This window comes from Carassius carassius, chromosome 2 (genome assembly GCF_963082965.1).
Source record: "Carassius carassius chromosome 2, fCarCar2.1, whole genome shotgun sequence".
In the NCBI taxonomy this organism is placed as follows: domain Eukaryota; kingdom Metazoa; phylum Chordata; class Actinopteri; order Cypriniformes; family Cyprinidae; genus Carassius; species Carassius carassius.
In genome coordinates this window covers 19,634,912-19,661,768 of record NC_081756.1, presented here as the reverse complement: position 1 = coordinate 19,661,768, position 26,857 = coordinate 19,634,912, and the positions used below count along the sequence as shown (strand labels likewise).

Genomic DNA, 26,857 nt, shown 5'->3' with positions numbered 1-26,857 from the left:
GTTTTAAAGTTATATAGTGCCCTGGATTTTCATTTTGATTCTGTTTAATTTCTCTCACAGATCTCAGTCTGGCTCTTTGGCTTTTCATCTCTTTTTTTCTTTCAGCCGCCCCCAGTCTCTTTCTATGGCTTTTGAAGGTTGTACAGTCATTGACTCTTGGTGTGTACAAATCTTGGAAATTGTCCAAGAGATGACCCACTGACCTTCATTTATCATGCTGTGACAAGAGCCACATTAGAATAAGGTTTATTAATGTAGAAAAAATCTGCCTTTTCACTCGCATCAGTGCATCCAAACTGCTTCTGACTCTATATATCCAGTAATTCTCAGGTCTTTTTTAACCCAGGTCTCAATGTACTTCTCACAGTCATATTCAAGACTCCGTTCCAGTCTTACAATGCACTCAGCTCCATTATTTGAATAACTATGCCATTATCCAATCGCACACCCACAACCTTCACAGAATCTTTTCTCCCTACACATATAAAGCATACTGTGTTCTTGCGCACGACTAAATGTTGTCGTGTGAAATACTACCCCTTTATTCTGTATAGTAGCCTCTGTACAGAAAAGACAAGCATAGAAAAAAAACATAAGCTAAGCCCAAAACAATCTTCTAAGGTGGGGTATTTGAATAATAAAAAGGCAAGATGTCAATGCATGTTTGTCAAGATAGTAAAGGTTGGTCAGTACAAAGTGTTTTAACAAGTGTTTTAACTGTTTTAACCCCTGCACATCTGCTGCATAACTTATCAGCTGGATCAAACAGTACAATCATTTTGATAGCACATGCACATTTCTACAACAGAGTATGAGAGACCTGAGTTTTGTTGAGCATTTCTCTGTCTTTGCAAAATATAGTATTTGTTTTCCAGGTGATAAATATAAAGTATTTATGGCTTAATCTCGGTGCTGCTGATGAAACTGATTTTCTAAAGCCCTCTGTTGTAAAATAGAGTGCCAAGAGAAACAGGCAGATGGCGTAGTGGGAGTAATCATTTGCATTTTGCCTTCATTCAACCATCATGAGTTTTAAGCATTAACATCCTCAGCAAACCAATTTGGAGTTTAAATTTAAAATTAAAACGAGTGCTAAACCAGGTGTTTTCAAATATTTTAATGCCAAGAAACTCACATAAGATCATATTACAGAAAAAAATCTTGTTTCCAAAAATGACCATTTTTCAAAAGCCAAAATAAACTGATATAAAATATTATTTGGAAAATATGATAGTTATTTACAATAAGATAACATAATCTTTTATAACACATTAAATACACAAACATGAATGTAAAATCCATTTAAAATTTGGGTTTTATATTTGAAAAAAATATAATGTGTTTTGAAAAATATTGTGTTAAACATATTTAATTATGTCAGCATTTAAACTTTGACAACTCAAAGTAAAAGGTTGTAAAATCTTTTTTTTTTCTCTCCTCGAATTTTCAGCAGCTACAACAGCACCCCATTTTCTTCTCTTCGGGGTCCCAGGTGCAAGCTTCAACCCCTCTATGCTAAGCTAAAAGAGGTGAATCTTTTATTCAAGCTCTTTGTATAAACGCTGGCTTGTTTAATGGATCCGGGAAGAGTGAAGTGAAGAGCTCTCACGACACAATCACATTCATCTTTTTTATGTTGTGTTTACATTCTTATCTTTTTCCAAACTATGACTATACTAACACTGGCCGTGACAGAAAGTGTATGTGGCTTTTTGACAGAGCCCCACACAGACTGCTTAGTGTTTGCAGCTCGTGGTCTGTAGAAGTCCCTCGGGAAGGCAGTTGCGATGACCTGGATGTCAACAGATGCATAAGGGGTTGTCGAAGTTTGAGAACTGCAGCAAAAGAAGCGGTGCGCGCACAATGCCCTGCCAAGACCACTGGGGGGCGATCGACGTCTTTCCGCGTTGCGCAAACATGCCTCTCGCGGCGGAGCGCAGCTCCCCAATAACACGAGCACAATGGTCAACGGGCGAGACGGAGCGGCAGACTGATGCGCGCTGCGCATACTTACCTAAGGCTATTTCACATGGCATCCTAAAACTTTGATACATCTCGATTCTGACGCCGCTTGTGTGATTTATAGAGCCTCGCAGCCTGCTCGCGGTAGCAGCACCTGCTTTTTGGTGAGTGTGAGTCCAGGCTTAATGCAGCGGTGCATGTTTTTTGGGGAGGGGGAGATGGGCAGGTGATGAGAGATCCTGTTGAATAAACACCTAACGGCCGACGAGCCGTGGCCAAAACTGTCATCCCTCGATGCGATAACACCTGACTGCTGAGGTGTCAGGTTCCGCGTTTGGCTACGTCGAGGAATATCTGGATTCTCTGAGCGAGAGGGAAATTTTGACAAACCTGGGATTTACAGCCTCAGCCATCTCTAGCTTGTCATATTAAGGGTGGAAGCTGAGAAGACATCCTCATATCATTTCCTACGTAAGTGGCTCGAATAATGGAAGGTGAAGTGCATGAGGGGGCTGATAAATTGCGTGTGACGACTGTTTATAATTAATTGTCAAGGGATTTTAGATCAGTAATATCACGCACTGTTTCCTGTTTCCTTGCTTGGCTGGCCTGTAACAACAAGGATGTTCCATAGTATTATTAATATTACTACTAATAATATTATTATCGATATGTAGCACAAGAATAGTGACTAATGTCTTTGTTACTGATTAGTTTTTTCAAATGCTCTGCTAATGTTGGTATAGCCTACATATCCATCACAGTCTACATTATGATGAGCAGTTTGGATTCTACAGCACGTTTTCCTTTTCTTTGCAGCTGTTGCTGGTGTCAAGCGGATTCAGTGATTCATTCATAGCCACTGAAGGGGCAGAGAACGGAACACACTTACACCTCACCCCTCCCTCAAAGCGAAGATGGGAACCAGTGATTTCATAGGCGAATAAAGTCTTTACGGCGACCGAGCACCTCCGATAACGGAAAGGAGCCACTCTCTCCTCCTGCATTTAGTTTCCTTTTGGATAATGTAGGCGCGTTACGCACATGGATTCTAGAACTGTTGGACACATTTTTTCTCATAATGATGATTATGATGATGATGTCACCAGAAGCACGTCGCTTCGCTACAGTTGTAAAGTTCAATTACAAAAAGTAAAAGTGCACTGAAAGACCTTAAAGCACTTTCGAAGGCAGCGGACCTACTGTTCCAGTCAAGTGCATTTATGAACTTGCTGAGCCCGCCTTTTGCTCAGCCTCTTCAGCCAATTTTCCATCATTCTGAACGCTCCGTAGTTTAAGAAGATGGAGTTTGCTATGGTGGGCGCGGACAGCGGGGGCTGCAACACCCACCTGCCCTATGGATATGCACAGGCTCGCGCCCGGGAGAGAGAGCGCGAGCGGGAGAGACAGTCTCGCGCAGCGGCGGCGGCGGCAGCCGAAGCAGAAACGGTCGGAGAGGGAGGTGGGTCCAGTGGCCATCCTCTCAACCACCCGCTTCAGACTCGCACCGCCTCTTCAACGAATGCCAACAACAGTAGCGCCGGGACCGCCTCGCGCCCCTCCTCCTCCTCCCAACAGCCGCAACAGCAGCAGCAACACCACGAGCCACCACAGCAACTTCCCAGAGAGCGAAAAAAGCAAAGAGGCGTCGCGCGCTGGAGACGGAACCGCGCGGCACTCGGTGGGGATCTACGCCAGTCAGAGTTGGCACTCCTAGGATCCGAGGAGGACATCATGATCGAGGAGGAGGAGGAGGCGGAGGGCGAGGAGGAAGAGGAGGAGAGGGGAAGCAAGAGGTCGAGTTTTGTCTATAACATGGTTGATGAAGAGGAGACGGTCTCGTTAACGGACAGGCGTCCTCAGCCCGGCTACGAAAATGTTTACAATGAGTACGGCTGCTGCGAGAGAGTTGTCATCAACGTGTCGGGCTTAAAGTTTGAAACTCAGCTGAAGACTCTCGCGCAGTTCCCGGACACGCTCCTGGGAGACCCTGAGAAAAGAATTAGGTACTTCGACCCTCTGCGTAACGAATACTTCTTTGACAGAAATCGACCGAGCTTCGACGCTATTCTATACTTCTATCAGTCAGGGGGGCGTTTAAAGAGACCCGCCAATGTGCCGTTTGACATCTTTTCAGAGGAGGTCAAGTTTTATGAACTCGGAGAAGAGGCAATGCTCAAGTTTCGCGAGGATGAGGGCTTCGTGAAGGAGGAGGAGAAGCCGCTGCCCGAGGACGAGTTCAAACGCCAGATCTGGCTGCTGTTCGAGTACCCGGAGAGTTCAAGTGCAGCCAGAGGGATCGCAGTCGTGTCAGTGCTGGTCATCGTTATATCCATCGTCATCTTTTGTTTGGAAACATTGCCAGAATTCAGGGACGACAAAGAATTCCTCAGCCCAGGTAAAAACTCCACACAGGAAGACAATGGATTTACGCCATTCAACGACCCCTTTTTCATCATTGAGACAGTGTGCATCATTTGGTTTTCGTTTGAGATCATCGTGCGCTTCTTCGCGAGCCCCAGTAAAGCTGATTTCTTTAAAAACGTTATGAACTCCATAGACATTGTCTCTATTTTGCCTTATTTCATAACTCTCGGCACAGACCTCGCTCATCAGCAAGGCAACGGGCAACATGCAATGAGTTTCGCGATCTTGAGAATAATACGACTCGTCCGCGTGTTCAGGATCTTCAAACTGTCTCGACACTCGAAAGGTCTTCAGATCCTCGGGCACACTTTGCGCGCGAGCATGCGAGAGCTGGCGCTGCTCATCTTCTTCCTCGTCATTGGTGTCATCCTGTTCTCCAGCGCGGTGTACTTCGCAGAGGCGGACGAGCCCTCGTCACAGTTCACCAGCATCCCAGACGCGTTCTGGTGGGCTGTAGTGACCATGACCACAGTGGGCTACGGGGACATGAAGCCCATCACGGTCGGGGGTAAAATCGTGGGCTCGCTGTGCGCCATCGCCGGTGTCCTGACCATTGCGCTTCCAGTCCCTGTCATCGTGTCCAACTTCAACTACTTCTACCACCGGGAGACTGATAATGAGGACCAGACGCCTGTTGTGGAACAACCCCCACCGGGCTGTCCGTATTTTTCGGATTTCTTGAGAAAATTCAGGGGGTCCTCATCGGGGTCGTCTTTGGGTGACAAAGCGGCAGAGTACATGGAGATGGAGGAGGGTGTGACAGAATCTCTGTGCGGGGCTGACACGCAGAGCCCGAGGAGAGGGAACGGTACTGACATAGGCAAAAAGAACAGTTCACATTCACGAACCCTACAGACAGATGTATGATTATGGAAGAACGATCATTTTCATAATTGTGACTGCACAAATGAATCGGTTAACAGCACACATGCACAACTTGAAGACATACGGTATGCGCGTGCGCAAAACACAAGGAGACGCTCACACACATACATACATGCATTCATTAAGTTCTGGACCTGAGCTGAAACATTTTTGCAATGTGGCTACTTTTGTAGAGAAACATACCCTGTAATCACGTGACAGGCAACGCAAAAACCACCAGCTTTACTTGACGTGGAGAGGTGTCTCTATCTGCCCACCTGTTCAGTTCAGCTAAGAGCACTGAACGACTCCCGGTTCATTAATGAAGGCAACAAAAACGAACTTGCATAGGCACTTTATGAGTTACATTTGTCAGTAATTGTAGGAAAACAGGCGAGTTTTTAATCTAATGTTATTATGCAATAACGTTTAAATCGTTTGCACTATCATCAATTATGTTATAGTCTCCCAGTTTAATGCAGAGGAAAGAAACGAAAGAAACGAAAGAAACACTGAGGCAGAGAAGGAGGACATTAAAAACGACTCACTAATCAACACGCCTTGGATTAGGCCTATTAATAAATTCGAAATACTGGCAAACATAGGCTGCAGTCTTCTCTGATGAAAACCAGTTCAGCTAATAGTAATGAATTATTTTAACATATTTGAATTATTATGATTAATTGGAGAGCAGCATGTTGTGTAACTTAAGGTACTGCTATCTTAAATCCCATTAAGGCAAACAAGAGTCCGCATGGCAGTATTCAGTATGTTTTACACTCTGGTAAAACCACTTTTAGCACACACCCTGTGTAGTTATTTGTGCATTGTCCACAGTGACTGAAGTGTCATTTAAGCGTCAGTCCCCCACTCCCACCCTTTTTTTTTTTTTTTTTTGAGTACTGTGAAGAAAATCTGTCATGTTAGTTTTTGTTCTTTAGCACAAAATTTGAAACACCATAATTCATCCATCACGCAATTTGAGGATTCATTCTTCCTGAGCATCACAGACACATTATGGCATAACGAGGCAAAAATAACCGGTTCACATTGTCTGACAAAGTAAACACCTTGTACAACAGAGTCAACGACACCATGGCTTGAAGGATCAGTTTGACCACTGTTTTTTAAGTTACTGTCATGGAAGTATATTTCAAGGGAATGCTTCATGCAACTATTTGTCTTCATCCCTTTACCAAATGACAATGCATCCCTTTATAAAAAAATGCTGGCAGAAATGTACAGCACTGAAGGGAACATGAACTTGGTGGACTTCATGCACAGCGGATTCTCGTCCGATTGGAATGCACGATGACCACCGAGCAAGCGCAGTGCATTGTGGAACCCAGGTAAGCGATTTCTGCATTAAGATTTTGTTTAGTCACACACGGCAATTCTGTCATTATTCACATAGTTTTAAGCAGCATTCAGATGTTTCCGCATCTACATGGCCCTACTAGTAGTCTGATATGACTAGGAACAGGTGTTTCATGTGATTTAAGCAGGCATGTTTTCTCTCGTTTCATAATATATCAACGTCTTGTATTGCTTAGTGACAAGGGGCTTAATTTTCAAAGAGACGACTAACTGCTGTGTTCCCTTGGAATCTAAAAATCCTCATTGCTCTTTAAATGTTCAGAGCTTCATTTTCTGATGTCATAAATGCTGTCACTGTTTTCTGTAGACCAGATGATTACCATTTAATCTCCAGTAAACCGATATTTTGTCATTAATAAGGCATACTCTCAGTACACGCTACAGGGAGATAACTATGGCCTCCCTCGGCCTGCTCATCTCTCACAACATGGTAACTTGGCAATTGTGTACTTGTGTAAAATATGCACACTCAGTATTAGATTATCATAAGTGCCTTCTGTGTCGTGTCAATCTAGTGCCTTGTGGGCTTGTTACAAGAAAATTGTGTAAGTTGATGAAAAAGGAACCGACAACTGCCATTTATCAGCTGTTAATGCTGTCACCGCTATAAACTATGCACACTAGTGTCCCTTTTCAGAAGCGATCCTCTTACAGTAGATGCACTACTGATAAAGAGTAATGACATGAAATTAATGACATGAAATTACAGACAACGTGCTCTGTCTTTAAGCAAAAAAGAAAAGCAAAAAAAGGAAACAGATTTTAAGCATATCATTATATTATGTCTTTATGATATAGTTAAACAGAGGGGATGGAAATCTTTAAGTTTAAACAGTGTTTACTTTCTTAATGTGGTCTTATTATGAACAATTCATTGATGCTTGTTATTTAAAAAAAAATCTCACCACATTTTATCATCAAAATGTAATAACTTTCCCTAGCTTGCTTTGAAATGACTTTCCTTTTTTCATGTCACTTAGTCAGCACAGACTATTGGATCATTTCAAACAATAGTCTTATACTCATACTTATCATGTCCAAAAGAAATATCATGTGTCTATTGGAAATGCATGTATCATATTATGGATGTAAAATGGGTTGTGACTATCTATCTATCTATCTATCTATCTATCTATCTATCTATCTATCTATCTATCTATCTATCTATCTATCTATCTATCTATCTATCTATCTATCTATCTATCTATCTATCTATCTATCTATCTATCTATCTATCTATCTATCTATCTATCTATCTATCTATCTATCTATCTATCTATCTATCTATCTATCTATCTATCTATCTATCATCACATATTTTATTTGACTTATCTTTTATTTTTTATAATGTAATGTAAATGTGCACTATGCAGTTAGAGTAATCACCATCTCACAGAGAAAAAATAGTGAATTTCTTTTTTTTTTCTATATGTTATATATAGTGTACTTATTCACACAAATGCTCTTTGATACACATCTCATGAGATTTTGTTTGCAATGTTAAGGGAGTAAGTTAACCGTCCCATTGCACTGAAAATAAGAAGTGGTATTTACTAAACCTTTATGTTTGCTGTTGAAATCTGAAATGATATTCTGTGTAAATGAGGATATATGGATAGTCCTTAAACATTATGGGATCCTGCTCGCTGAGTCATGCAGTACATTTGCACATATACACGCAGACACTCATATTCATGATAACCCAGGCTATTAAGCACTCGTTTACAGGTTAATGTTGCATAGCCTGTGGAGAGGTGTTACGCTAGCTCTGGCTCTTCATTTTCTGCTTTAGTTCATATTGGATTGCACCATACTTCACAGCACTAGTTATGTGCTGTGCTGAACATTTTAAAACATTTGGTGCTGGCTGTGTAATAATGGCTGTTGCCCATCTTGTGCTCTTTTAAGTTTCTCTGGGCCTAAAAGTTGTTGTTAATGATTCATTGCATCCAAAAGCTAAATCTGCTTCAGCTCCGGATGATGTTTTCTGCAAACTATCTGCTGTGCTACAGTCCAGGCATTTGTTAAATGGATACCAAACTAAACATTGGCTTTTCTCATACTTTATTATTTGGCATTCTTCTCTCAATCTGTCTTACTCTTTTCTTTGTTCCTTCCATTTGCCTCTTCTTCTAAAAGCTGGAAGCATATCCCTCCATTTGTGACAGCCTCCTTCACTTCTCTGTAGAATAACTTATAGAATAAATCACACGCATGTTAGAGACAGAAAAAAAACAAAGCAATGCAATTCTTGTGAGATCAGTGGACTGTACAGTTTGCAATGCATGATATTTGTTTAAAGTGTAGGTCTGTATGTGTGCGCTTGCTTGTCTGTGAGAGTGTAATAAATCATTAAAACCCTTCACCCACATCACCTTAATAAATATCAGGCTCAGTGCCTCAGCAAATGGATATTAAACTAGAGTTCCTAATATTAATCAGCCATGACTTCAAAATACATTTTGCCATATTGACAGATCAGTGTAACAGCACTCATTCCCATAACACTGACTCGCTGTAAATATCCAGACTGGCATTTGAGCTGTGTGGAGAGCCAGAATAATGTGGCATTAGTCCAGCCGAAAGCAATCAGCATCTCTCCACTCAGGGCATTAATTAGCTGCCGTGCGTGATGTGTGTTGCATGACACAGAAGTGTATCTGGACTTGGCTTGATCACCATACCCACACATACATTGGGGCTTAGTGCATGATGGGAAAATAAACAGCACTATAGATTAGAAACTGAGTTTTTATTACAGATTTTTTACTCCATAATCCTCTCGTCTTCTCTCTGTACGCCCAAGCAGTATAAACAACAGTGTTGCATGTGTTAAAATCAGTTGGGCAGAAAAACACAGGCTAGTTACCCTTATGTAACTTTAAAAGCAGTGATTTTATTTCTGTGTTAAGTGTTGTCCTCTAAACTGTTGTTAGTGTCAAGTGCATTGTGTGGCCCCAAGCACAGGTGGTGTGATGCAGCTGACAAATTAGCATTACTCCTTGTTCTGTGTAGAGCAATGTTTAACATCGTAATGTCATACAGTAGAGGTATACATGTTCATGTTCAGAGGGGTACAAACTAGGTTTTAGGATCACAGGGCTTGCTAGCAGTGTATGGGAGTGTGGTTTGGATAGTGACCGGTGGTTTCATTCAATGAGTCCCTCAGCTAAGAAAAAGTTCAGTAATAGGGTCAATGACGTAAAACAAACAAACAAACAAACAAACAAACAAACAAACAAAAAATCGGATTTTTGTGACTTTTGTGATCGGATGTTCTAATCACTGAATAAAAAAAAAAAACGAGGTATGTATTGAACCGGGGGCTACCTGTATTGTTGCATCTCTAAGAAGTACTAGCAAAACTAGCAATACTGTTGTACGGTGCTATTGTGGCTGCAGTATGTCACATGCAGTGTAAGCATGTGTTATAGACTCCTGAAAAATTGGTGTCTCATATTTTAGAGCAGTCAATGCATTTTGGAAAATAAATCAATTAAATCTGTATGCATATGAGTGTGTGTGTGTGTGTGTGTGTACTGGTTTAACTATACTTGTGAGGACCAAATGTCCTCACTTATATAGTGAAAAATCATGTCAACCCACTAGTGAGGACATTTGATTGGCCCTCACTAGTTAAAAGGCTTATAAAATAGCCAAAATATTTCTGTGATGGGTTTTTAAGCGTAGGGGTTGGGTTAGCTGATAGAAAATAATCAGTGAAAGTCTATGCAATGTCCTCACTAAGATAGTAAAAAAAAAAAAAAAAAAAAAAAATCTTGTGTGTGAAAATATTCAGATGTAACCCCCTTTGTAATCATTAACATTTTCATAAGTAACTGTAACTTAATTACACATTTTTTTCTCAGTAACTGTAACAGTTATATTTATTTTGCAATTAAATTACTTAACTCTGTTACATGTAACTAGTTACTCCCCAACACTGGTCACGTGGCAAGCATGATGTGGCACCATGGAAATAATACATTGGTACCTTCCAGGGACGTGCACAGACATTTTGAGGGGCAGGGGCTCAAGTGAAATAAAGGGCACTTCTCATAATTAGTTTTTTTTTTTTTTTTTAAACAAAAAAGTATATATATATATATATATTAACGCAACTCTGACTTCCTTTTAAAAAATAATTTAAAAAGTTAATTAATTTTATCTTCCTCAAGCTCACGCAATTGTTTCATTTTCAAATGATGTCTACAAAATAATCAGTACACAGAAACCATGGTCTCCTTAGTATTCACTAGGTTTATAGAGCAGCAAAGGAAACCATTCCACAATGTACATGTTTTGAAAACATTTTCAATGCTACTAGTTTTAAGTATATATGAAGGGTTCAGATGCAAAAGCCTCTAAGTGCCATCTGAAATTTTCTTATGAGCTTTTTTTTCAAGCTCGTATTTAAGTTCAGTAATTTAACTTAAATGACAATTAATAGGTAATTTTTAATTGCCAGTAATGTGAAATAAGTGAACATAAACATACAAGCTTGATAAAAATGATCATTATTGAAGGAAATTTCAGATGGCACTTAGAGGATTTTTCATCTGAACTCTTCATATTTAGAATAACCTAAATAACTGCATCAAACAGAGGGGCGTGTTTTACTAATAATTTGTTTATTTTTGCACAAGGCACTACATCGTTTTAAGTATTTTGGTGTTATCAGAATACATAACACTTTAAAATTAAACTTACCAAAATAATTGAGTAAAAATTCAATAAAAGCCAATGTCATGTATGTATTTGTGGTGGTATGGAATACGATTCTATAAAGGTTTCGAGGAAATAAAAAAAGTTAAATTACTTAAATAGTTAATTTATAAATATTGTTATTTTTAAAGTTTAATGTTAACTTATTTCTACTCAGTTTTATTTATTAATGTACCAGATGCAGTTACTCAGATTTACTACATTTTTTAGAGTGTATCCTCCATCTGTTTGCATCTGTAGATTTCTTCTAAATTCACCAATTTAGATTTCTACATTTCAGGGGGAAAGACTCTTGATGTAAGTCAATAACTGGGGACGTTCTGTATGCAAATTAGGCGTCAACTAGTTAAAATGCGCAAATTTGCATCTAATTGACAGGGAAATGCAGGTAAATAGGATAAACAAAATAACTAAAGCATATCACCTGGTGGTGATGATATATGCTTATTTTATTAACTTATTTTATTACATGGCTTGGTTGAATTCCAATGTAGAATGTGCGGAGTATAACAGACCGTTGCCATGAAAAACAGAGCGTTGCTATGGACTCACAGGATTCTAACCGTAGAGACGGAGCGGACTATATTCTTTAGCGGAAGCAATACAATCGGGTTTAACAATCGGGGGAGAGGGAGAGGGAGAGCTTCAGAACTCCTGACCTGATATTTAGAAACTATATTTCAATAAATATATTTGTTTGACTGGGAAGCTGTGTGCAAACAGAAATATATATAATTTTTCAAAAATAAAAAAAAAGCATCCCAGAAAAAAGGGCACTTTCTCTCCAGGAATAAAAAGGGCAGGTGCTCAAGCCCCCTTTCATGTCTATGTGTGCACGTGCCTGGTACCTTCTGAAATAATGGTCGCCTTAAAAAAAATCATGCAAAGCAGTCAGCTAGAATATTGAAAACGTATGTGTTAAAGGGTTATATATTTTTCTCAAGGTATGTACATTGCACTGTAATGGGAGTGAATGTGTATTCGTAAATATAATGTCTTTGGGGAGTTGCTTCAGATGACATTTTGCAACCTGAACTAACCTTGCCTCACAATGCAAAGGTCAAATAATCTGATATTTTAAGAAACGTATTGACCTTGACACACAGTCCTGAGGGTCTGCAGGGGTTCTCTCTCTAGTATATCTTTTTCTTGTGACAATCAACACCCCCTACACACACATGTTTCTGCACAGTTGCACCACATGACTTTGATTTGGACAAAAGCTATTTAAATATAAAGGAGCAATAAAACATTTATCAAATAGAAACATGTTCTAAAATAATAATAAATAATTTTTGTCAAGAATTTCTCTTTTAAATGGGCTTTTTATTTATTTATTATGATATCAACATTGTTGTTTTTAACCCTATAAAACAGAAGGGTCTTTCACCCTCAAGTTATATCTGTTGAGGTTTATACCCCCATATTTTCCTGTAATATATATCCATATATGTATTTATATTACACTAGTAAGTTTTAAAGATCAGTTCTATTGTTGTCAGCATATCCATCTGTGATGTGTTTGTTTGTGAGGTTGACTTGTCACGGGCATGCACAAACACAAACACAAACACACACACACACACACACACACACACACACACACACACATTGACAAAAACACTTCCCTTCGAGGTTTAATAACACTCCCGTAGGGCAGGGCACTGGAGGTCAGGACATGTGTGTTGCTGAGCAGTTCTGTCTTGTTGGGTCGTGTTTCTCTTGTCTGACGGCTTATGCCTGGAGGGTCATGGTGCATTGTCTGTACTAATTGGACTGACCCCTTTGATGAGAGACCCAAGACGGGACGCACACAATGGGACGCTCTAACAAACTTCATGACCTTAGCAGAGGTCAACACATCATGTCTGTCAACTGCATTCACAGACAGCGTGAAGAAGAGCAAGTGATTGAAAAAAGTAATCTAAAGACAATGCCAAAAGCTCCAGAAGCCATTTAGAAAATTATTCTTATGATAACCTCCTTCATTAGTGTAGCGTACAAACATGGAATTCAGGTGTTCCTCTTCAGCTAATCTGCCATTTTATGTCAAATTATGTTTACTATATGTGCAGTTCCTTAGCATAATCCTGTGACCGATGGTTACTTGAGTTGTTTTCATTTGACTGACATATGCTTGAGAAAACACTTCAGTTTGTGTGTAAATGTATATTTCTGACTAACTTTTTGCACTTTTGATGTTAGTTCTAGAGAGAAATCAGTATTATAGTAATTAAATATTTATTTAGTTATCACAAAAAACTTGTTCTATTTTGTTGTAGATCGTTAAACTGTTACGCTGCCTCAGAAGTCTGTCCGAAATCACTTTCATGAGGTGCCTTAGTGAAAAAAAATCTGTCTGCATTGCCTCATACGGCAGCAAGGCAGCAAGTCATCTGCCTAAGTTTTCGAATGCAGCCATTGTGGGAAATTTACTGATGCTTCAGGACTGCAAAATATGATAAACAGTACAATCTGAATATCTCTAGATGACACAAGATGTTTAAATTTGTTGTCAGGTTTGAATAAGAATAAAATTCAGTAATTAAAATAAAAAAGAAAGAAACACTGAAGGCAATCCCTAACAAAAAGGTTTCTATCATGCATTTCATTACATATCATTAAATCAACATCACAATTTAACTTAGCCTGTGCTTCAAAGTTTTGCGCAATCGTTAAATCTAAACTGAAAGTAAAACGCGCACGTGCATTCAGAAACGATTTTAATAACCTGCGTTTTGAGAGCAACTCCCTGATGCGCGCAAATTAGGCTACATAACCTATCTAGGCTGTTATTAGTATGTAGGCTATAATAGGTTGAGTAGGTTGAGTAGTCTGTAGCTCTGCATTATGCTTGAAAAAATTGCTCTCTATTTACACTTTGAATATAGAGAGGGCACTTAATACAACTAAGAAAGAACAGTTGTTTATTTTTTGTTATTTATACTGTTTTTTATTTCTATGTTCAGTTTGCGAAAAGGAGTTCAGTTAGGAGGTCAATCATTCTAGAAGCTCATAATTCATGAACAGTTCTAAAGTCATACAGGAGAGAAGCCAGTCAGTTGAACAAAACCTTTTACAGTGCTTGAGTGTTGTTGTTTTTACAGTATATGATAATTCTTAGTGTATGAAGTAGAACTGAAATGGCATTTATTATAAGATGATTAGTTCAATTATTTTTTCAGTCATGTAATTTGTCATTGGGATTTGTTTTTTGTTTTTTTGTGTAAACATTTTTGTCTTGACTTAAGTGTCGGCATTAATGATAATCAAACAACAAAAAACAAGGAGAAAAATCACTCCCTGCTCTTGACAGAATGGCAGTTGTAGCTTTTATAAGAATTTATATAGTGTAAATTGTTCCCTACCATCACATTCACATCTATGCAACCAATAAATAAATTGCTACTACTAAGAAAGAGCACATATTTCTTCATGGATCTAGTCACTTGATTCTGCTCTCAAAATGCACCAGATTTATGCATTCAAATTTTAAACGAACAAAATTGTCTTATACCTGCAGAACCCCCTAGACTAGAGGAACCAATGTGCACCCATCACAGAGTAAAATAATATGTCTGCTTTTAGATCTATTTGTGTAACCTCTAAGCCTCTTCATAGCAATAATACCTAGACACCTTTATGTTACTACTAAAATCTGTATTTAACAAACCGATAAAGTTTAGTATTTTTTATCTGCTTTTAAAAAGTTAATAGTAGATGTGAAAAAAATCATGCACATGTTCAAATTCAAGTACAGTCGTATGAGATAGCTTTTAATAAAAGCTGATTTATTTTACATACAATGGGCCACATTATGGAGCCGACATATTAATATTACATGACCATCCAAATATCACTCACTTTACCCAGGTAACCCTACTAAGACATTTAAAGGATAAATTATATGTCACTGGCTGGAAATAGGGCAATTCTGAATGTACATTTCAAATGCATTTTTTTCAGTAGTGGCCATATCAAGTTGGTTTACCAACTGAATCAATGGTTTGAACACCTGTAGCAGTTTTAGTTGACAGTGTGAGGATTTGTTACATTCCTAGTTATCGCTGCAAAGATACATTTCCCAAATGCATAAGATTGAAAAATATTCAATTTATTGTCCTTTCTTGTCAAGTTATTCAACCATCCATTCCCTCCAAATTACACCATCTTTCAAGATGTGACATTGTATTGTCCTGGGGAGGTACTGTGGCCTTGCTCTGCATTATAGTCTTCAATCCACACACACACACACACACACACACACACACACACACACACACACACACACACACACACACACACACACACACACACACACACACACACACACATCAGAAGAAAGGAATTACAAATGGGACTTACTGTGCCCTGATCTAATTCCTGCGCTGTTTGGTGGTTATAGGTGGACAGCAAAGCAAGTGGGAGTCAGTGACCTTCTGACATTCATGCAGTCAGAAATACAGCTTGGAAACTGCTGTGCTGTAAATGCAGTATGCTGCTGCAAAGCAGGCCCATCATTTACTGCATGTTGTCTACGGTTCTTATGATACAGCAGCTGAAATAGTTTATCAACTTTTAGTATTTGCCTCACATCCTGGCCCGTTATACAGCCAGTTTAATTTCTCCTCTGCGCTGAACAAGGAAATCTTCATTGTTGTGATAATTCTGGTCTGAATGTTTATCTTGGTGGGTTTCCTGTGCTTTAATTGGCTTGTCATGCTACCCCCAGAGAGCAGGCTGAGAAACTGCAATTTAGGTCTCTGGAATTAGCCAGCACTTCCTGTCTCTCTATGGGACAGATGTAGACTAATGCATTTTTTATTATTATTATTATTATTTATAATACTGTTGAGAAGGGTACAAGAGTATATGTGGCTTTTCTCAAGAGAGCTGTTAATTCGCTTCATTTAGTTGTTCTACTAACCAAATGTTTAATGTAGATTTGCTTGCGGAAGACCATCACAGGGACCTAAATCTGTTTTAGCAAAAAAAAAAAAAAAAAAATTCTTTTAATTCTATAAAAATGTATTTATTTTTTGCCTTGGTGATGTAGTACTAAAAGAAAAACAGTTCTAAAACATATTTCACTTTACAAAATATAGTTTAATGGCTGAAGCACAGGCAAAGTGAGGAGACAATGATATATGATAATGTTATGAAGATCCCATCCAGCTTTACATTGTGGATGTAATAACGACATCATAACCAATCACCTGACATGGTGTTCATATTGAAGCTATTTTTGATTATTCCCATTGTAAGAGCACACAGTAATTAAAACTACACAGAAACAAAGTACAAACTGTAGATTAATCAACTCACAAAATGAAAAATGCATTAAACCAAATTATTTATGTATCTGAATGACTGTCTTTTTTAAATCTTGACTGCTTGTATGCAATCCCTGTCAAAATGTGTCTGCAAACTTTACATATTAATTTACATAAATCTCATTCCATACAGACAGCAGGATGAGACCTAGCAAGACGATTGACTTCCCCTTGTTGTTCTATCTACAGAAATGGAGGGAGAGTTTTTCTTTCTTTCCATTCTCTCTCTCTCTCTCTCCCAGCCTCTGTAAAGCTATAGAGCTGTCTTAGTTTGGGGGGCGGAATTGTTAATGTTACCATGGAAACCTTAGCTAAGATCTATTTTGCGGTACTAGCTCCAGAGTTAAGTGTGTGTGTGCATGTGAGAGAGAATGAGAGAGAGGACTTGCTTATTGCTTGATTGAAACAATGTTTTCTTTAATATATATATATTTTTAGGTTTTGCTTTAACTAGATGATTAGTGTTACATGATTCAGCATAGGCAGAGTTAGTTTTGTGCAAAGGTGTTTTCACTGAAGGAGGCTGTGATTGTTAGACGATGTGCTGGAAATGACATTCACTTAATGAGCTCATGTTTTTATGGTCGGACAGAATGTCTGTGTTCAGAAAATTCACACTTCCATCATTATTAGATGATAGTCACTTTAGTAGAGTGCTTGCATGTGTTTCATTTAATTCACTCATGTCACTTACATCAAGTAGAAATCAGCTAGAGTTGAACAATCATTCTTGGCATTGAAACATAACATCATTATGTTACAACTCCTAATAAAGCAACCAGTCTAATGGCAATAAAATTCATTACATTTGCGCAAAACAGTGCATCGCATGCAGAATTTTTGTCATGAGGAAAATACAGAAAAATAAATACTGGTTGTCATGGCAACAGCAAAGTTTAAAACACAGCATGAGAAAGGTAGATTTCTACTTCATTCTATCCACAACGATCATTTTAACAAAATTCCTTCACACTCCATCTCTCATGCTGTGTTCTCTCGCTTGGTTACCTGGGTGTTGTTTATAGTGATTCCATATTCATTGCAGCGCAGCAGACTCCACAACTCGGCTCATGAGATCTCTGCTGCTCCCTCAGGCTTTGCTGCATGCAACATGTGAAGCACAAGTGCTTTCCTGCTCCTTGCTTCTGGAGAGAAGGCTAGATCCCCAAGCACAGCTCATCATAACAGCTGCTGCCCTCTTTCCACATGAAATTTGACAAGTTTCTCCATGTCGCTTAAATAATGCAAACTCTCTTGCCTCAGCTTTAACACAGTTAACCACAGCGAGACTGTGTGTGTGTGTGTGTGTGTGTGTGTGTGTGTGTGTGTGAGAGTGTGATTTGTGGCTGTGTCTTTTGTTCTGTATGACTTTCACCCATAGCGATAAAGCATTACTATTGGCTGATTTGTGTAATATAGATAATTGAGCACTTTTAATACTAATACTATTCACAATAGGACATCTTTTACCTAACATGTGTTCCCTGGGAATTGAACTCACAACCTTGTACCACTGAGACACAGGAACATTTTACACATCTTTATGTTGTTCCAAACCTGTATGAAGTTCTTCCTTCAGTGGAAATATTTGAAGAATGTTGGTAACAAAATAGTTTCAGTTCCCATTTACTTTTATTGTATGTGTATGTATATTTTGTGGCGGGAGGAACAAATGACAGACACAGTTCGTGTGGCGTCAGGCCTGGGGGCAGTGGCGGCTGGTCAATAGGGGGTGCAACCCCCTCCAAGTTAACCATGGAAGAAGCCTACTTTAAATGTTAAAAATAAGTTAAATATATATTGCAAAATAATCAAGATTTTATGACTAATTTAGTTAACTTATTAACTTCTAGTCATGTTAGCACCAATAATAATAATAATAAAAAAAAATCAAAACTCCATTTCATTTGAATTGTGTCTGCAGGGCGCTGGACAAATGGATATCCATTAGGTCCGTTAATTTTGAAAGCGCATGTGAATTGAGGCTGATCTCTAATTGGCTTGTTTCAGATTGTCCTCGGGGTGCAGAGCACTGTGCCCCAGACCCTCTGACTTTTGATTTTAGCGAATCAGTATTGTTTTTATATATTTTGGCATCATATGATATCTCTTGTGAGATGAAAGTAAATTGGATTTTATTTTTTTACAAAAAATCCTTTCAAAAGACATTCAAATGAAGGAAATAAATAAATACAGATCATGGGGCTTGGGCAGAGTTGGCTAGCTGGATGCGTTGTAGGTCATGCCTTTTATTGTTTTCTCTGTTTGATATTTCAAAGTTCTGTCACTGAAGCATTGTGGACAATGACACAATGTTTAACTTGAGGCGATCATCACGTCATCACACGCTGCTAGCCCTGAGATGGTCCTCCCTGCAGAATACAAGTCCAGGGGGTGTGGTTGGAGGCATCCAACTCCTCCCATCTGTAATACACTCCTAAACCTACCACTCTCCACACGTAGATGTGGATCCAACCACATCTTGTGTTCCACATTTAGGGGCTAATGCCCAATCTGGCTGTTTCTGCACCCCTCCTCTCTCACACATCCACTTCTGTCGTGAGCCTGGTGAAGGTCTGCGATTAAGGGACGAGTGATGATAATTAGGAGGGAGGCAGCCAATCTGTCACAATATGTAATAATGAAAGTCAATGGAAACAGAAACTATTTGGTTACCAACATTCTTCAAATATTTTATGAGCCACAGAAGGAAGAACGTCATATAGGTTTGGAACTATATTTTTGGGTGGAATATACCTTGAAGTACATCATAGAAATGTGTTAAAATGCCTTTATTTCAGGGTTAAGTAGGGTGTTAATGTGGGGGCTCCAAAAGAGCAGTTTCAAGCACCCTGCACAATGCATCATGTGCTGTTTGCAGCCTGTTTCACTTCTCTAATCAGAATCAGAATACTCAAGAAAAGAAAATGCTTCATGAAACTTGATTTTTGTTCTTCAGGAATTGATTGGATGGTTTAAAGGGGATGTTACGAATCAGAATGGAGCCAGTTGGAGTATGAGGGAATTGTGATATCAGCTGAAAGTGCAAGTCATTTCTGAGGTGGAGAATCTGAAGATTAAAGGTTAAGACGACAATTTAAATAATAATAATAATAAAAAAAGAAATATTTGTGAAAATAGTGAAATGCAATATTTGTTTACAAAGTCTTTAAGGAAATTTTATGATTCTTCTTAAGGTGAATGTGTAATAAACAAACTGTAATTGACAAGATCAAAACAAACAGTTAAATTCACAATTATTTGTTTGTCAAATAATCCTAAATAACTGTGTCATTATAATGTCAGCTTTATAACGTCATTCTTTACATATTTCAAATGGGTTTCTACCTTTACATTTTTAATCACTCACTTTTAGACACCACTAGATTCCTTTTTCCTCAAATCTTTCCAGTATATTCTTGTCTGATAACATTCGTTCTTTCTTTGGTGACACTGCACTTAACATCTTGCTTGTGTCTCCCACCACCTAGCTTCCCTGATTTAATATAGATGAGGCTTAAAAAATGGTAGTAGACTGCAATGTTCATTGTGAGCTTGTGAGGGAGATTTGTCTCAGTCTAGAAATACTCTTCTGCTTCAAATACCAGTGTACTGTAGATGAAACAGGCTGTATGGTGACTATAAGTGGATTGTCCAGAAAGTAAAGCAAATGCATGACACTTTCAAGCAAGATGTTTTATAAAAAATTTATTAACATACTGTAAAAGTGACATTGCTGCTTAAAAGTAAGTTAAAAGGCAGTGTGAGCAGCACTAAGGTTACAATAGACTCAAAATGTCCATTATCTCTGTTAATTGGTATAATTGTTACAAACTGCTCCAAGACTGCAGGTTGAGGATCCAAATGCAGTATTTTTTAAGGCAGTATTTGTTAAGGCAACAGCAGATTAGAGCGGGAAAGAATTGTGAGAAATAGAGTCCAGGATGGAGTGGGGAGGAGTGCCCTCTGGTGGATGTCGAGGGCACTCCAGCTGGTAATCGTGACATAGGCCCCTCCTAAGGAGCGGATTCCACTGTCCTAACAAGATCAGAGAAAACCAGAAATGACGTGGAGTGGAGGCAGATCGGGGGCGGGATGAAGGGCCAGGACCTTGGAGTGGACGATGGCCTGGAGATTGAGGTAGAGGTCTTCACAGTGCACCCGAGACCCGTCGACCCAGGTACGGGTTCGGGTCTATATTTTAAATGATCAGCCGGGTCCGGGTCGGGTCCGAATCTATTACTTCGGGTCCCGGGTCTGTTTAACATTGTGTGTAATACCCGTGCGATAGGAGTCATCGGACTCGGAGAACACCCAGCCATGATCAGACACTGCTTGTGTTTCCTGTAACTTGGAACTTGTAAAATTAGGAAAAGAAAAGTGTGAGCCAAAAAAAAGCGATCTTTCTCTCTCTCTTTCTCTGCCGTTAGAAGCAGAGCATGCAGACTCAGAGTTAATGCAAGTGCACGGACGGTAATAATGCTTGCAGACTTGACACACTCATATTTTATATATTTCAAATCAGTTACAAAATCTGAGGTGAACTGTCACATTAATGTTTTCTATGATGTTCAAATTAAAAGCGTTAAAAAGCATATTTTAGGTTGATCCAGCTAGCACGCATGTGCAGTCTCGAGTGCGTGTCATGTTTCTATGGCAACCAGTGAGGGACAAACCACGCTTTACATTTTCTCCCATTTTTATAATAATATAAATGTACCGTTTAATCTTAAAGTTTTAGTGGTCAGAATCAGACTCGACGCAGAGCAGAGAGCACAGAGATGATAGCAAATAAATAACGTCAGTGGCCATGACACTGTATGTGCGATCGTTATTATAGTTCAAAAGGGCAAACAGTCAAAGTTATTATGCAAGTTAACTCGAGTCAGAATGTACATGTGCACAGTTGCATTTGTCATCCATCACCGTGACATCAAGTGGACTTTTGAAGCTGAAATAATCAGTGAATTAAGCTTGGACTTGGAAAAACTAGAGGAATAACATGGATAACCTTCTTGCTGGACGATTGTAAATGCATCACAGGCAGTCAGGTACAAGGAAGAGAGACTACGGCTCCTTAAATTAGGTAAGACAAAAAGTTGTATTTTTCGCAACAGGTTTATTGACTTGTAATAGCAATTTAAGGTGGAATATCTGACAACCGGGTCCAGCGGTTCTGTGTCTTCCCGGCGGGTTTGGATCCAGCTTTCAAATAATAGACAGGTCCGGGTAGCCCTTTCTCGGATCTACACAGGTCCGGGTCCAGCTTTTGAAATAATAGACGGGTCCGGGTCAGTTCGGTGTAGTACATTACGGGTCTCTTTTGGGTTCGGGCACAAATATTTGGACCCGTGAAGACCTCTAGATTGAGGCAGAGGTGACGGAACAGGCAGCCAGGGCAGAGCGGAAAGCTAGGGTGGCGCCAGCAGAGCAGAAAGCCAAAGGGAGCCGGGAGAGCAGGCAGGAAGGGAGGAGCCAGCAGAGCAAAAAAAAATAGGGAGGAGCTGGCAGAGCAGAAAGCCAGGGAGGAGCCGACGACCACCAGGGCAGAGCTGACGACCACCAGGCTGGAGCGGGCAGAGCTGAAGACCACCAGGGCAGAGCAGGCAGAGCTGAAGACCACCAAGTCAGAACTGACAACTACCAAGGTGGAGCAGGCGGAGCTGAAGACCACCTGGGCATAGCTAAAGACCACCAGGGTGGAGCAGGCAGAGCTGTAAACCACCAGGGTGGAGCAGGCAGAGCTGAATACCACCATGGTGGAGCAGGCAGAGCTGAAGACTACCAGGGTGAAGCAGGCTGAGCTGAAGACCACCAGGGTGGAGTAGGCTGAGTTGAAGACCACCAGGGTGAAGCAGGCAGAGCTGTAGACTACCAGGGTGGAGCAGGCAGAGCCGAAGACTACCAGGGCAGAGCAGAAGACCACAAGGGCAGAGCAGGCTGAGCTGAGGACCACCAAGTAGGAAATGATGACTACCAGGGTGAAACAGGCTGAGCTGACCACCAGGGTGGAGCAGGCAGAGCTGAATACCACGAGGGCAGAGTTGAAGACCTCCGTGGTGGAGCAGCTGAAGACTACCAGGCCGGAGCAGGCAGAGCTGAAGACCACCAGAGCAGAGTAGAATACCACAAGGGCAGGCTAGGCGTAGCTGAAGACCACCAAGTTGGAACTGATGACTACCTGGGCGGAGCTGAAGACCACTTGGGCAAAGCTGAAGACCACCAGGGTGGAGCAGGCTGAGCAGAAGACCACCAGGGCAGAGAAGAAGTCCACCAGAGTGGAGCAGGCATAGCTGATGTCCACCAGGGCAGAGAGGGTGCAGCTGAAGACCACCAGGGCAGAGCAGGCAGAGCAGATGTCCACCAGGGCAGAGCAGAAGACCACCAGGGTGGAGCAGGCAGAGCTGAAAACCACCAGGGTGGAGCAGCCAGAGCTGATGACCACCAGGGCAGAGAGGGTGCAGATGACAACCACCAGGGCAGAGTAGGCTGAGCTGAAGACCACCATCGTGGAGCGGGCAGAGCTGATTAAGAGAGCACAGAGAGGTTGACAATGGCCTCTACGGCCGTAATAGAACAGGCAGACAGTTCAGAGACGTCATCTTGGCCTTGACAGGGCAGGCGAGGAGCTAAGAGACAGCCTCCTTGGCCATAACAGGGTAGACAAGTAATTCAGGGACAGCTTCCTTGGCCATGACAGGACAGGCTGAGAGTTCAGATAATGCCTCCTTGGCCGTGACAGGGCAGACAACTGATTCAGGGATCTCCTCCTTGGCTATGACAGGGCAGACAAGGGATTAAGGGATGGCCTCCTTGGCCATGACAGGACTGGCTCAGAGCTCAGAGACAGCCTCCTTGGTTGTGACAGGACAGGCGAGAGATCAGGGATGGTCTCCTTGGCCATCATGGATCAGACAAGAAATTCAGGGACGGCCACCTTGCCTGTCACAGGACAGGCTGAGAGTTCAGAGACAGCCTCTATGGCTGTGACAGAACAGGCAGAGAGCTCAGAGATGGCCTCCATGGCTGTGACAGGGCTAACAGAGTGTTCCAGGTTGAACTCAGGTGTTATCTCATGGCGGGCAAAAAATTCATAAACAACTTCTGTGGTTATATCGGTGGTTACATCGAAGCAGACAGGCAGTTCTAGAATGACCTCTATGGTTGAGACAGAACAGGCAGAGAACTCACAGGCAGGTGCGGACTTACCCATTAGGCAAAGGTAGGCGACTGCCTCAGGGGGCCCCCTAAAATGATTTTCATATAGGAGTTGCAAATTAAGCGCTGACACATGAAAGGTTGCTGCTTAAAGTGTTTATTACCATGACAACCATCCAAGTCCATGGCGCCTGCAGGTGTTTTTTTTTTTTTTTAATCAGGTCTGTGAGGCAATTCTCTGAGTTTAGGTTCATCTTTGTGAAGCACTCCTGTTCAAACCACAGACAGCAGAAAGCATTTGTTTTCTTTATTTTATAAAAGCACAATGATTTGTTGATATTGTGAGTGCACACAAATAAAACTAGCCCCTTTACAGTTTAGAATGAGGTATTACTCCAACCTTTATGAGCAAAAATTACTGCATATTAAGTTGTTTCCACTGTTAGAAAAAAATGCACGTGATCACGTCGGCGCCTCCATCTCCTGCAAAACGCGCTTTAGCTTCAACTCTCTGCACAAACGTCTAGGTTAAACACTTAAACTAACATTGTGATATGCTTGAACTGTTTTATATCTATAGATTTTATTTTAGGCAATGTTGATTTGAGAAGGCTAAACAAACAAAAATCCTTACATTTAACAAACAAAAAATGCTCCAATTATTTTTCAAAATTTACTTTATAAAAAAACTAAATGATCACTTTTCCGTTACATGCAAAACTGAACTATTTTAATAGCTGAAACAGTTGTATAAGCTTTTTTGAAAAAACAAATTTTTATAAAAAAATATATATATTATACAGTAAATATATATATATATACAGTACAGACCAAAAGTTTGGACACACCTTCTCATTCAAAGAGTTTTCTTTATTTTCATGACTATGAAAATTGTAGAGTCACACTGAAGGCATCAAGGGCTATTTGACCAAGAAGGAGAGTGATGGGTGCTGCGCCAGATGACCTGGCCTCCACAGTCACCGGACCTGAACCCAATCGAGATGGTTTAGGGGTGAGCTGGACCGCAGACAGAAGGCAAAAGGGCCAACAAGTGCTAAGTATCTCTGGGGGAACTCCTTCAAGACTGTTGGAAGACCATTTCAGGTGACTACCTCTTGAAGCTCATCAAGAGAATGCCAAGAGTGTGCAAAGCAGTAATCAAAGCAAAAGGTGGCCACTTTGAAGAACCTAGAATATGACATATTTTCAGTAGTTTCACACTTTTTTGTTATGTATATAATTCCATATGTAATTCCACATGTGTTAATTCATAGTTTTGATGCCTTCAGTGTGAATCTACAATTTTCATAGTCATGAAAACTCTTTGAATGAGAAGGTGTGTCCAAAGTTTTGGTCTGTACTGTATATATATATACAGGACCGTGCAGGACTATAATCCACTTCATCCATCGCTGTTTTTTTTCTCATCTTTGAGCATGCTCTTGATATATGTATATGAATGTATTAAAGCCATTTAACATGTACATGATAAATGTAGAAACATTGGACACAACTATGGGGCACCATTGTACAACAGTATGCATCAAAACAAAAAAAGGAACTTCAAGGTTGATCTAAGAAAATGTGTGAAAATGTATAGGGCCCAATTCCTATATTTTGCCTGGGGCCCCCAAATCCCTAAATCCGCCCCTACTCACAGGTTGACGCCAACACTGGACTAAGCTCTGAGGCTTGTGTGAGCTCTGAAGTCAGTTCATGGAATGGATTGGGTTCAGGAGGAGTAAGAGAGCAGCCATGGTGGCCATGTTGTGACAAGACTCTGGAATGGCAGCCATGACAGGACAAGTCTCTGGAGTGGCGTCCATGACATGATCTTCCTCAGTGATTCCCACAGTGAATGTTAAACTGCTCAGCTGCAATGCAACATTGATATAATACTCCAGATTCCAGATAGGGCTGTGTAGCGGCATAAGCAAGCTGAGTGGTTCTGATAGCCCCAATCAGATGGGCTAGCTCAACAAATTCCTGAACATAATCTTCAATGGCCCGGTTACCTTGATGAAGGCGCAAGAGGCAAACTGCTGGATCCATCTTTTGCCGAAGTCTTCTGTTACAAACTGCCCTGAGACTACATTTTGAGGATACAAATGCATAAGGGGTAATCCAAAGTTGTAGTTTAATAAATAGGCAAGAGGACATAAACAGAGGGAAAACATTCCAATAGCAAAATACACTCGGGCCAGTTTAGGTTAGACTCTCGCATGCTGGAGACTTACCCCTCGGCCCGACTCCATCTGAAAGCAGTTATCTCAGGAGCACATCCGTAGGACCATGGGTGGTCGTCTATTGCAGATTGGCCTCACAAACCTACTGGTTTTCAGTGCATAAAAACCTGCTGCAGAACCTGCATGAAGACTAGGGGTCTAGTGAGACAGGTGAGGTTTTGTTAGGTTGGCACAGGTAGAGGGGCGCATTGGTTTGCTTTTGTACAGCTTATGCTGTGTACTATTGAGTCAACACTTCACCTCACAGTGTATTTCCCAAGTAACAATTAATTTATTGTGTATTTTGGCTTTTGTGGCTATTTTGTATTTTGCTGTTGGCTGGCTGAGGCTTGACACAGTCTTTTTGTCCTCTAAGGTTTTTTATGTTATTTTGACTGCTTGTTTTTCGGTATCCTTATGGTGTTTAGTCTAGTGTTTTTTTGGCTCACCCGAGCCTGGAAGAATTTGAACAAATCTCTAAAAATAATCTGTAATCTATTAATGCTCATTTCAAAGTGCCTATTTCAAAGCAAGATAAACAAGATATTAAGTATAAATTGCACTCTGCCTTAGCTGAAAGAGAGTTTCTCCCTCCTGTCAGCGTTGTTTCTTCACATGCTGTAACGCATCCCAATCCTGTGCTGCATAAATTGAAGTTAAAGGTGGAAATGTGGCACTTAGATCTCAAGGAAAAAGAGATCCAGCATGAGCAGGGATTCTGCTACTATGGAGACAGATTTTGATGTTAATAAATGCATTTGTTTAATCCCACCTTTTTCTGACAGA

The 26,857-nt window shown here is 40.3% G+C and overlaps 1 protein-coding gene across 1 annotated transcript; it reads left to right on the top strand.

The window, feature by feature from the left end:
• Positions 1-1,917: 1,917 nt before the first annotated feature.
• Positions 1,918-5,862, top strand: LOC132105702 (potassium voltage-gated channel subfamily A member 1-like). The gene is made up of 2 exons (XM_059511027.1): positions 1,918-2,433; positions 2,782-5,862. The coding sequence occupies exon 2, from the start codon at positions 3,265-3,267 to the stop codon at positions 5,254-5,256; it is 1,992 nt and encodes a 663-aa protein (XP_059367010.1). The 5' UTR covers positions 1,918-2,433; positions 2,782-3,264; the 3' UTR covers positions 5,257-5,862.
• Positions 5,863-26,857: the final 20,995 nt, after the last annotated feature.

Bases quoted from the DNA above. Each gene is read 5' to 3' on its own strand.
- LOC132105702 (XM_059511027.1), top strand. From the start codon at position 3,265: ATGGAGTTTGCTATGGTGGGCGCGGACAGCGGGGGCTGCAACACCCAC.